Consider the following 13064-nt stretch of genomic DNA (forward strand, 5'->3'; position numbering starts at 1 on the left):
CCGGACTCCGTGGAAGGGAGGGAAGGAAGGAAGCAAAGGAAGGAAAGGAAAGGAAAGGAAAGGAAAGGAAAGGAAAGGAAGGTTTGGCCGGGACCCCAGTCCTGGCGCTCAGCCGCGCCTCGACGGAGGCAGAGAAGTCGGACGGGCGGTGGTCGGACGGGCTCTGCCCTCCCCCCCCCCGGCCAGGAAAAGCTGAGCGGGACGTTGGAAGAGCTGGAAGATTGGCACTTCAAGTCGCGCGCTCTCTCCCTGGCTTCATCCGCGATCCCTTGCTTCTGTTCGTCGTCGGACGGTTCGAGAAACCCGAGGTCGGTCCCAGGATGAAGGCGAGAGGGCTGCGGAAGGCGCAACCGGCCGGGGAGACGCAGCGGGCGGAAAGTCGGGCTCCCCACCACCTTCCAGCCGGAGGAAAGCCGTGGAGATCTTCAGGGCTTCGGGACAATTGCCGGTGAGTCTCTCCCTCCAGAAGTCTTGGGTGGGTTGGGTCCTTAGCGAGACTGTCTTCTTCTCCCTGGGGTCTGAGATGCAGCTGGGAGACTCCGAGCCGGGGGGGACCTCGACCCTGACCGAGGGTCCTCCGACGACACAGAGGATGAGTTCTGAAGCAGCCGAGGCCGCCTCTGCCCTCCTCCCCGCTGGACCCCCAGCAGCCGTCGTCCAGTCCAGGATGGAGAACTTCAGGAAGGTGAAGACCTCCGAGCAAGGCAGCCCCTTGCCTTTCTCCGACTTGCAGCCCCACGTGGTGGAGATGAAGGTGAAGGAAGGCAGCAAAATCCGGAACTTGATGGGCTTCGCCATGGCCAGGATGGAGAAGGAGGAGATCCGTCAGATTGTCTTCAGTGGCTGCGGGCGGGCGGTGACCAAAACCATCACCTGCGTGGAGATCATGAAGAGGAAGCTGGGAGGTCTCCACCAGGTCACCAAGCTCCAATACCGGACCTTGGTGGAAGTGTGGGAGAACCAAGGACCCAGGTCGGAAGGACCTCCTGAACATCTCACGGTCCACAAGAACGTGCCCTCCATCTATATCCTCTTGTCCAAGGACTTGGTGGACCCCAACCAAATGGGCTACCAAGCTCCCAGCCCTCCTGGCAGCCTCTGGGCTGAGAGCAGGATCTCCCCGAAGGCAACCAAGAGAAGGTTGCTTGCGCCCCACGAAGAGGACTAGCCCAACCAAACAGCCCCAAAACCAAGAACTCTTGGTGGGGGGGGACGTGACTTGTGGATTTTGACTTGGTTGTAATACCTGTGAGGCCCTTCAGCCTTCGGGAAATGTGAAAAAATGTGAAAAAAATAATAATCCGAGCCATATGCCAGCCTTACCAGGACGATTGCTTGCGTTTGCAATTTGCCTTTAGAGACGCTTTTCAAAGAGAAGGTGGGCTGCTTGCAGTAGGGTTGATGTCACTTGTGTTTAACCCCTTCAGCTTGCACTGAGCTCACATACAGAATAACCCAGCTGGAAGGGACCTTGGAGGTTTTCCAGCCCATCTCCAAGTTCAAGGAAAACAGAGCTTGAGCCAGGGGTGAAATCCAGCAGGTTCTGACAGGTTCTGGAGAACCGGTAGTGGAAAAACCGGTTGAGTAGTTTGGAGAACCGGCCAATACCGCCCTTGGCTTGCCCCAGAGTGGGGTTGGAATGGAGATTTTGCAGCATCCTTCCCCTGGAGTGGGGTGGGAATGGAGATTTTGCAATATCCTTCCCCTGGAGTGGAGTGGGAATGGGGATTTTGCAGTATCCTTCCCCTGGAGTGGGGTGGGAATGGAGATTTTGCAGCATCCTTCCCCTGGAGTGGGGTGGGAATGGAGATTTTGCAGTATCCTTCCCCTGGAGTGGAGTGGGAATGGGGATTTTGCAGTATCCTTCCCCTGGAGTGGAGTGGGAATGGGGATTTTGCAGTATCCTTCCCCTGGAGTGGGGTGGGAATGGGGATTTTGCAGTATCCTTCCCCTGGAGTGGGGTGGGAATGGGGATTTTGCAGTATCCTTCCCCTGGAGTCGGGTGGGAATGGAAATTTTGCAATATCCTTCCCCTGGAGTGGGGTGGGAATGGAGATTTTGCAGTATCCGTCCCTTGCAGTGGGGTTGGAATGGAGGTTTTGCAGTATCCTTACACTGCCATGCTCACCAAGCCACACCCACCAAGCCACACCACGCCCACCAAGCCACGCCCACAGAACCGGTAGTGAAAAAAAATTGGATTTCACCGCTGGCTTGAGCCCAACTGTTATGTTTTCCCTTATGTTGACGTGGTGGCCTGAGTGATTTAGAAGCACATGGGACTTATACTACTTTGATTTGGATGGTGAAGAAAGCCAAGTGTAGGTGGACCTTGGATGTGAGATCGAATTGAGGTGAAGGGCGGGATAGGGGGGGATGGGTCGGGGGGGGAAACTATATTTTGTAGGTGCCCCCAGCAGAATGACAAACCGACTAAAGAAGGAGGCACTGGAGTTACCAGCTGCTCAAGAGCCATAGTAGCACATCTCCTAAGAGCTTATGCAGAGGAGCTTATTTTAATCGCACAGCTGTAAGAGGAGAAAACATTTTGCAGAATACGTGGAAATGCATTGCTTTTTTGTTCCAATGGAGAGTTGCATGAACACATTGTACTTGACGCAATACGATATATTGAACATGAATACAATGCTGTCTGAAGGACTTATTGGGTGTTTATCAGTAGTGGGAGGGGAGGGGGAAAAAACTCCTGGTTGACCCAAGAGTAGATTCACACATGGTGAGAAGTGGCTGTGTTTTCTTTGATTTCGGGCTCAGCGGGGTCTGTAAACCCTGGTTTGTAAAACAGGGCTTCAGATTTGAACTGTTTTGCACCCCCCACCAGTTGTGGTTGGTTCAATGAACTTTGATCGAACAAGCCATAGTTGAATGTAACTTATCAACGTTAATTGTTTTGGGGGGGCTATTTCCTTGTTTGGGGGATGGCTAAAGGATGAAAAGGGCCTGATCATTATGTCAGTTGTAGCGGAAACGATCAGGGAGGTTCCCCATCCGTTTTTTTTCATCGTGCAGTTCCATCTTCTTTAGATGTTTACTGTAGTTTCCATTAAACCTTCCCGTTGATGGTCGTGGCGTGTTTATCCTGGAAGAGCTTTCCCAGACGTCAAATCTTCTAGAGATGTTGGACGTTCAAGCAGAGCTCAGTGAAGGACGAATCTCCAGGTCACTTAATGATGATGGTGTTATCCATTCAGCCGTGTCCGACTCCTGATAACACTATGGACCACAGCTTCCGATCTTGCACTGCTTCTTTGAGTTGTTCTATGCTCTGGCTGAGATAGCAAGAGCACTTAGACTTCTATACCGCTTCACAGTGCTTTATAGCCCTCTCTAAGTGGTTTACAGAGTCAGCATATTTGCCCCCAACAATCTGGGTCCTCATTTTATTCACCTCGGGAGGATGGAAGGCTGAGTCAACCTTGAGCCGGTCAGGATCAAACTCCAGACTGTGGGCACAGTTAGCCTGTAATACTGCACTCTAACTGCAGGGAAGGGAAGGGAAGGGAAGGGAAGGGAAGGGAAGGGAAGGAAGGAAGGAAGGAAGGAAGGAAGGAAGGAAGGAAGGAAGGAAGGAAGGAAGGAAGGAAGGAAGGAAAATAGCAATAGCATTTAGACTTGTATACCACTTCCTGGTGTTTTGCAGCCCTCTCTAAGCAGTTTACAGAGTCAGCCTATTGCCCCCAACAATCTGGGTCCTCATTTTATTCACCTTGGGAGGATGGATGGAAGGCTGAGTCAACCTTGAGCTGGTCAGGATCAAACTCCTGGCTTTGGGCAGAATTAACCTGCAATTCTGCACTCTAACCACAGGGAAGGGAAGGGAAGGGAAGGGAAGGGAAGGGAAGGGAAGGGAAGGGAAGGGAGGAAGGAAGGAAGGAAGGAAGGAAGGAAGGAAGGAAGGAAGGAAGGAAGGAAGGAAGGAAAATAGCAATAGCACTTAGACTTGTATACCACTTCCTGGTGTTTTACAGCCCTCTCTAAGCAGTTTACAGAGTCAGCCTCTTGCCCCCAACAATCTGGGTCTTCCTTTTACCCACCTCAGAAAGATGGAAGGCTGAGTCAACCTTGAGCTTGGTTGAGCTCAGCTTTGATGGGGTCCACCCAGCCATTGTCCTTTGATGTCACTTAATACCTGACCCCAAAATGCAGGCAGGAAACCTCCCCAAAGTCCCCCCCCCTCCACCACCACCCCTGTTGAAGGCCAGTTCTCAGCCTGCAGAGTGATAGGGAGCTGAGAATCCTACATTAAGATGTTTGGGTTGTCAGTAAGAGCAGAGGTCCTGTTGAAGTCACACGCCTCCATTACCAGCTGTCGGGTTTATTAATGGCCAGCTCCAAGGCTACAGCCCAATGATTTTTCTTTTGAGTGAAGTCCAGAAAGAGACAGATGGACCTGTTTTGCTCTTCTCTGCCATCTGAGGCCTCGGATTAGAAAGATGCAAATCAGGGACAGGAAGCTATTAAATATTTGAAGCTTTTGAGCTATTCGTAGGTTCCATCCCTGCGCCTAGGGGGGGCTTGTTTGATTGTAGGACTGCAGCTTAGCTTTGCGCGGTGCAAAGGAGTCCTACTAGATCAGAGGTCTTCAGACTTGGCAGCTTTAAGGCGTGTGGTCTTCAACTCCCAGAATTCCTCAGCCAGCAAAACTCTGGGAGTTGAAATCCATAAATCTTAAAGTTGCCAAGGTTGGAGACCCCTGGTGTAGGAGGATCAACCTGGACTTGTGTTCCTGAAATCACCATTCTTGATAGCTCCGGTCAATCTGACCTAAATCCTAAGCTAAAGAAAGCTGAGTTATATAGTCACCTCTGGGCGTTTCAGTGGTTCCAAGTTTGGTGTCAGGGTTCTGACCGATGCCCTAATTAAATCATGAGCCTCACGCCAAACTTCAAAAGAAATCCAGTTATTTATTAGGAAGCTTCATATCGGCCCGATCCAAGCAAAGCCAACTCTGACCTCAACTTAATTCGTGCCTTGGCTATGACCCTGTTCCCCCGCCCCCAAGGAGTGTCATCAGTCACATTCCCCAACAAAGCAATTTCACGGGTTGTAGAAGTCACTCCCTCCGGCCACTGCGGGTCTGCATGGAGATGACCTTGACATTGCCGGCTGGAATGCTATTAGCCATAATCATTTGTGTGTCCCAGGATGGGAACTTAGCTTAGAGGAGAGCTCTCCAAACTTGCTGGCTGGAGAATTCTGGGATTTGAAGTCCACAAGTCTTAAAGCTGCCAAGTTTGAAGACCCCTGTACTAGATGGTCAAAATGATTAATGGTGTGCCACTGATGGGCTGATTTTGCAAACAGATGCTCTCCTTAGGAGCTCCGTAGGGTACAAAGATATGGATACTGTGAAACCATCGATCAGGAATGACTTGGGAGCTGATGGGTTGAAGAAACTCCTCCATTTCTCTCTCCTTTTTTTCCTTCTTTTTGTTTTTAAAACAAAATGTGAAATGGGCACCCAAAGTGTCTTGGTCTATGGAATGAGTTATTTTGACTTATTGGGCCCTTCCACAACACCAGGAGAAAACCATGCCGGTATTATTAGCGTTTTCACTCTTTACGTTTAGCAAAGTAACCCTAAGACAATGATGGCTTATCTTTTGGCCCTCACGTGCCAAAAGCGGGGGAAGTGCGAGGAGGTCGTGCGCATGTGTGCCCACACCCATAATTTAATGCATCCCACCCCCCACACATACATGTGCCCCTGCGCTTCCCCTGTTTTTGGCACACGATGGCACGGTATGCTCGTTTTTCACCCTCCTCAGGCTCCGGAGCCTTTCTAGGAGCCTGGGGAGGGTGAAAACAGCCTTTCCCACTCCTACCCCCCTCGGAGGCCCTCCGGAGGCTAGAAGTAGCTTGTTTCCTGACCTCCAGTGGACTCTGATGGCCCAGATATCAGCTGGCTGGCATGCACATGCGCGCTGGAGCTGAGCTAGGGCAATGCTCGCATGCCCACAGATATGGCTCCGCATGCGTGCCATAGGTTCGCCATCACAGTCCTAGGGATTGGGTAGCGGGCCAGGGTTATCTCCTCGGGCCCCGAACCTAAAGGAGAGGAGAGATCTGATTCTGCTTTATTCCTTAAATCTTGTTTTTATTCAAAAGTCTTTATTTTTCTTTTGGTGGGGGTTTCTCTCCCTCTTCCTGATGTGTTGACGGTGCTTCTGTTTTAAAAAGCTTTTAAAGCTATCCAGACCTTGAGCGAATCTTATAAAGGTGACACAATACCAGAGGACCAAGACTTTTCTAAGGTTATGTGAGCATTTCAGAAGCGGATGAAGGAAGGGGAAAAAAAAGCCATCAAAAGCCATCTTTCTGGGAGACAAATAATGTGTCAGTTGGGATATTAAAAATGTGCTGGGTTCACCGCTTACAGAAATGAGAAGAAATATTTACTCGCTCCAGAGAAGAGGGTGGCCTTTGAAAGACTCCATACACCGGCTGGGTCTGTACAAATAGAATAGAATAGAATAGAATAGAATAGAATAGAATAGAATAGAATAGAATAGAATAGAATAGAATAGAATTCTTTATTGGCCAAGTGTGATTGGATACACAAGGAATTTGTCTTCATGCATATGTTCTCAGTGTACATAAAAGAAAAGATACCTTCATCAAGGTACAACACTTACAACACTTAATGATAGTCATAGGGTACAAATTTAACACTTAATGATACAACACTTAATGATTGTCATAAAGTACAAATAAGCAATCAGGAAACAATATCAGTATAAATCGTAAGGATACAAGCAACAAAGTTACAGTCATACAGTCATAAGTGGAAGGAGATGGGTGATGGGAACGATGAGAAGATTAATAGTAGTGCAGATTTAGTAAATAGTTTGACAGTGTTGAGGGAATAGAATAGAATGGAATAGAATAGAATAGAATTCTTTATTGGCCAAGTTTGATTGGGTGCAGAAGGAATTTGTCTTTGGTATATATGCTCTCAGCGTACATAAGGAGAATAAAATACATTCATCCAGAATAAAAAGATACAACACTTAGTGATAGTCAAGGTTACTAATAAGCTACCAAATCATACTAGGAAACAAATAAAACAATATCAATTGTAAAGATACAAGCAACAAGCTTATAGTCATAAGTGGGAGGAGATAGGTAATAGGAAGGATGAGAAGATTAATAGTAATACAATCTTAGTAAATAGATTGACAGTGTTGAGGGAATTATTTGTTTAGCAGAGTGATGGCCTTCGGGAAAAAACTGTTCTTGTGTCTAGTTGTTCTGGTGTGCAGTGCTCTATAGCGTTGTTTTGAGGGTAGGAGTTGAAACAATTTATGTCCAGGATGTGAGTGGTTTGTAGATATTTTCACAACCCTCTTTTTGACTCTTATTTTTTATTTTAAATAAAAAAATATTTTATTTATTTTATTTTAACTTTTTGACATTATTTTTGACAAATAATGGGACTTGCTGGCTTTTGCCTTATTCTCAGGTACAAATGCAGTCAACGGTAGATTATTTTGCAGATCTTGGTTGAATCAAACCATGGATTATAGTCTTACATAAACTTCAATCACAGAAGAAATGAACGATGCCCTGAAGGGTTTGGTATAATCCTGACCACAGTTGAGTTTAAATAGTTGTGTGAAGCCAGACATTTTTTTATTACTTATTTATTATTTATATCCCACCCTTATTTTTATAAGTAACTCAAGGCAGTGAGCATACCTAATGCTCCTTCATCCTCCTATTTTCCCCATAATGACAAGGTGAGATGGGTTGGGCTGAGGGGGATTACTGGCCCAAGGTCACCCAGCCAGCTTTCATATCTAAGGCAGGATTAGAACTCACCGTCTCCTGGTGATTGATCCAAAGTCACCCGGTCAGCTTTCATACCTAAGGCAGGATTAGAACTCACCGTCTCCTGGTCATTGGTTCAAAGTCACCCAGTCAGCTTTCATACCTAAGGCAGGACTAGAAGTCACTGTCTCCTGGTCATTGGTCCGAAGTCACCTAGTCAGCTTTCATACCTAAGGCAGGACTAGAACTCACCGTCTCCTGGTCATTGGTCCAAAGTCACCCGGTCAGCTTTCATACCTAAGGCAGGACTAGAACTCACCATCTCCTGGTCATTGGTCCAAAGTCACCCGGTCAGCTTTCATACCTAAGGCAGGACTAGAACTCACCGTCTCCTGGTCATTGGTCCAAAGTCACCCGGTCAGCTTTCATACCTAAGGCAGGACTAGAACTCACCATCTCCTGGTCATTGGTCCAAAGTCACCCGGTCAGCTTTCATACCTAAGGCAGGACTAGAACTCACCGTCTCCTGGTCATTGGTCCAAAGTCACCCATTCAGTTTTCATAGCTAAGGCAGGACTAGAACTCACCATCTCCTGGTCATTGATCCAAAGTCACCCGGTCAGCTTTCATACCTAAGGCAGGACTAGAACTCACCGTCTCCTGGTCATTGATCCAAAGTCACCCATTCAGTTTTCATACCTAAGGCAGGACAAGAATTCACCGTCTCCTGGTCATTGATCCAAAGTCACCCGGTCAGCTTTCATACCTAAGGCAGGACTAGAACTCACCGTCTCCTGGTCATTGATCCAAAGTCACCCATTCAGTTTTCATAGCTAAGGCAGGACTAGAACTCACCATCCGCCCTCTCCCCAAATCCTTTTTTTTTTTAACGCTTTTTTGAACACTGTTCTGGGCTCGAATCAGAGGGATGGAGGCTTTTCACAAATGTACGAATTACCCAGACCAGATCATTACTAGCTTTAAAAGATGCCTTAATGCCCAATTTATTTGTTCCATTTCCATAAAATGTAGTTCGGCTGTAATTGCCTCTGATGTGAGTATTGTGGTTGGAATTTTAATGTTGGTGATCAATGGGCTGTGATCACGTTTGATTATAATGTGGTTTAATTGCGTGCACCTGATTGCTGAGGGCTACTTTTGAGGGAAGGGGGGCGATTAGCTTGAAAGTTGGCTGGAAACATACCGTGTGTTTAAAATCAACGCCTTAATATTTACACAGCAAAAAAAATATATATGCTGTAATTAAAACTGAGTGGTTTTTAGCACCATGGAGAGCGCCTATAAGGTAGCTCACTCCAAGGCTGGATTTGACCTTCCGGGAATGAGACTCGCAGCTGGGTTAACCCAGATTTGTAGTCGTGCTTTTTTGGAGTAAGACACAACGCACAAGCCAGCATGCTTTAGTGGTTATGGCACCAGGCTAGAGAGCAGATGATGGAGAGTTCTAGTCCCGGTTTAGGTATGAAAGAGGACTGAGAGACTTTGGACCAATTACCGGGAGACTGGGAGTTCTAGTACCACCTTAGGCATGAAAGCCAACTGGGGGACTTTGAACCAATCACCAGGAGACTGGGAGTTCTAGTCCCACCTTAGGCATGAAAGCCAACTGGGGGACTTTGAGCCAATCACCAGGAGACAGGGAGTTCTAGTCCCACCTTGGGCATGAAAGCCAGCAGACTGGGGAATTCTGGGAGTTGAAGTCCAATCATCTTAAAGTTGCCCAAGTTGGAAAACCTTGACCTTATGAATAATGTTCTCCCCTTGACCAACACCACAAAGACATAGGCATTGTTGTCCATCAGGAAGCTTGCAAAATTTCTGAGATATGCAGAGGGTCTGCTCTTCAAGCCAAGCATCGGTTTTCTATTCATCTGCAGCCACGTTCTTATCCTTCGTCTCTTGCTCTTCAGAAAGAGAGTAATGCCGTTTACCATGACCCTCTACAAAAGGTTGGCAAAGGTGGGGGGGGAGACACCCACCTTGGCTTTTGACAGACAGCATTTTGCATTCCCACCAGCTCCCATCGGCCACTGCAAGCTGTCAAACATGGGTCGTGGTTTCTCTAAGCCTCCAACCAATTTCTCTGTATCTTTCTGTTCATCAAGCCAACTTTGGATTCGAATCTGATGCCAGAGCAGCTGGGGGGGGGTTTTGCCAAAAATGAGAAATCTGGATATAAAAAAAAAATGACCCAAACCTTTGAAGTTTGGAGAGGGACCAAAAAAAATGACCTTCCCATTCTGGAATTCCACCATAGCTCTGTCTCCTATTGTTAAGGGCCATTTTCTTTGAAAACACCACCCCTGTTTTAATGCAGACAGGAATGAAAATAAGGAAAATAAGGCAGGATGTGCTGTAAAATCTACAAAAGAGAGAGAGAGAGAGAGGCAGGGAGGCTCCTAATAGGATCTGCTGTTAAACTGCCTTCTTATCTCCCAGCAAACAGCTGCTTCCTTGGAGCTATCGGTGGATGCTTATCTCTTTGCCGCACAGATCAATTCATTTTGCTCATCTTCCTGCTGCATGATTGAATATTAATTTTTCACTGTTGTCCTCCTTCGCTCCTTTTGTTGACTTTCTTCTCCCACGTCCTTCCCAATAAAACTGGGATCATATGTGGATGGTGTGGAGGGACTCAAACCACCAAGTCAGGTTGAACCTTGGGAATCATGGAATCGTAGGATAACAGAGTTGGAAGGGACCTTGGAGGTCTTCTAGTCCAACCCCCTGCTCAGGCAGGAAACTCTATACCATTTCAGACAAATGGTTATCCAATCTCTTCTTCTTAAAACTTCCAGTGTTGGAGCATTCAAAATTTCTGGAGGCAAGATGTTCCACTGATTAATTGTTCTCATTGCAAAGGGGATAGATAGATAGATAGATAGATAGATAGATAGATAGATAGATAGATAGATAGATAGATAGATAGATAGATAGATAGATAGATAGATAGATAGATAGATAGGCAGGCAGGCAGGCAGGCAGGCAGACAGACAGACAGACAGACAGAGTGATGCCCCTACTGGAGTCTGCATCTGAAGGGGAAGAGGAAGAGGAACAGCTTAGAGAGAGCGAGAGAGTGGATCCGTTGGCTGTGGAAGAAACTGGGGAAAAGCAAAGTTAAGCTGGGCAGAGCAGGGGAGAGGTAGAACAAGGCAGAGGGCCCCAGTATTCTTTTTTCAAAAAATTCCTTTCCCAACAAACCTCTTTTGATCGTGCTGTTGAAATTAGATGGCCAATCATCAGCCTGAAGTGTGAGATTGGTAAGGATGGGTTGTTTTTTTTTTTTTAAGGAAACGTGGAGCAAAATGGATGCGTTTAATTCCACTCAATGTAATTGGCATTAATTAATTAATAATTGGTTTTTGTTTCAGGCAGCCTTGCGGATGAAAAGCACCAGGCCCATGACGCAGACTGGGGGCGGATCAGTCATTCTTTTTTTTTTTTACTTTAGAGGAACGGTGGGCAGGAACTGCTTACATTAATTCTACCAGCAATGTTTAAAATGTTATATATCCTCCCAGGACATTGCTCCACAGTGTCTCATCTGTCAGATTGTTACAGGCACTAAGAGCTTCAGCATTTCTTCTGGCACCTATAAAAGGTCTCCCCCCTGCCCCCCCCCCCCGAGCACCAGAAGATTCATGCATCGTGCCAAGGTGGCCCATGGCAGAACTGTCTGGTGAATTTTACCCTGTGATGGAGCTTTTAAAATGAACAAGGTGGCACCTTGAGCCCAATAAAACTGCTTGACACTCGGAATGGAATGGAATGGAAAGGAATGGAGTGGAATGGAGTAGAGTAGAGTAGGGTAGGGTAGGGTAGGGTAGGGTAGGGTAGGGTAGGGTAGGGTAGAATAGAATAGAATAGAATAGAATAGAATAGAATAGAATAGAATAGAATAGAATAGAATAGAATAGAATAGAATAGAATAGAAATATGGAATAGAAATACGGAATAGAAATACGGAATAGAATGGAATGGAAAGGAGTGGAGTGGAATGGAGTAGAGTAGGGAAGGGTAGGGTAGGGTAGGGTAGGGTAGGGTAGGGTAGGGTAGGGTAGGGTAGGGTAGAGTAGAGTAGAGTAGAGTAGAATAAAATAGAATAGAATAGAAATATGGAATGGAATGGAAAGGAGTGGAGTGGAATGGAGTAGAGTAGAGTAGGGTAGCATAGGGTAGGGTAGGGTAGAGTAGAGTAGAATAGAATAGAATAGAATAGAATAGAATAGAATAGAATAGAATAGAATAGAATAGAATAGAATAGAACAGAACAGAACAGAACAGAACAGAACAGAATAGAATAGAATAGAATAGAATAGAATAGAAAAATGGAATGGAATGGAATGGAATGGAATGGAATGGAGTAGAGTAGGGTAGGGTAGTGTAGGGTAGGGTAGGGTAGGGTAGGGTAGGGTAGGGTAGGGTAGAATAGAATAGAATAGAATAGAATAGAATAGAATAGAATAGAATAGAATAGAATAGAATAGAAATATGGAATAGAAATACGGAATAGAAATACGGAATAGAATGGAATGGAAAGGAGTGGAGTGGAATGGAGTAGAGTAGTGAAGGGTAGGGTAGGGTAGGGTAGGGTAGGGTAGGGTAGGGTAGAGTAGAGTAGAGTAGAGTAGAGTAGAGTAGAATAGAATAGAATAGAATAGAATAGAAATATGGAATGGAATGGAATGGAAAGGAGTGGAGTGGAATGGAGTAGAGTAGAGTAGGGTAGCATAGGGTAGGGTAGGGTAGAATAGAATAGAATAGAATAGAATAGAATAGAAAAGAATAGAATAGAACAGAACAGAACAGAACAGAACAGAACAGAATAGAATAGAAATATGGAATGGAATGGAAAGGAGTGGAGTGGAATGGAGTAGAGTAGGGTAGGGTAGAGTAGAGTAGAGTAGAACAGAACAGAACAGAACAGAACAGAACAGAACAGAACAGAACAGAATAGAATAGAATAGAATTATGGAATAGAAATAGGAAATAGAAATACGGAATGGAATGGAATGGAATGGAATGGAAAGGAGTGGAGTAGAATGGAGTAGAGTAGAGTAGGGTAGGGTAGGGTAGAATAGAATAGAATAGAATAGAATAGAATAGAATAGAATAGAATAGAATAGAATAGAATAGAATAGAATAGAATAGAATAGAAATACGGAATAGAAATACAGACTAGAAATAGGGAATAGAAATATGGAATGGAATGGAGTAGAATAGGGTAGGGTAGGGTAGGGTAGGGTAGA

The 13064-nt window shown here is 45.9% G+C and overlaps 1 protein-coding gene across 1 annotated transcript; it reads left to right on the top strand.

Moving 5' to 3' along the window:
• The first annotated feature begins 219 nt into the window (after positions 1-219).
• RPP25 (ribonuclease P and MRP subunit p25) lies at positions 220-2344 on the top strand. The gene has a single exon (XM_058156452.1). The coding sequence runs from the start codon at positions 524-526 to the stop codon at positions 1166-1168; it is 645 nt and encodes a 214-aa protein (XP_058012435.1). The 5' UTR covers positions 220-523; the 3' UTR covers positions 1169-2344.
• The last annotated feature ends 10720 nt before the right edge of the window (positions 2345-13064 follow it).

The sequence above is a fragment of the Ahaetulla prasina genome, chromosome 13 (assembly GCF_028640845.1).
Source record: "Ahaetulla prasina isolate Xishuangbanna chromosome 13, ASM2864084v1, whole genome shotgun sequence".
Classification (NCBI taxonomy): Eukaryota; Metazoa; Chordata; class Lepidosauria; order Squamata; family Colubridae; genus Ahaetulla; species Ahaetulla prasina.

Bases quoted from the DNA above. Each gene is read 5' to 3' on its own strand.
- RPP25 (XM_058156452.1), top strand. From the start codon at position 524: ATGCAGCTGGGAGACTCCGAGCCGGGGGGGACCTCGACCCTGACCGAG.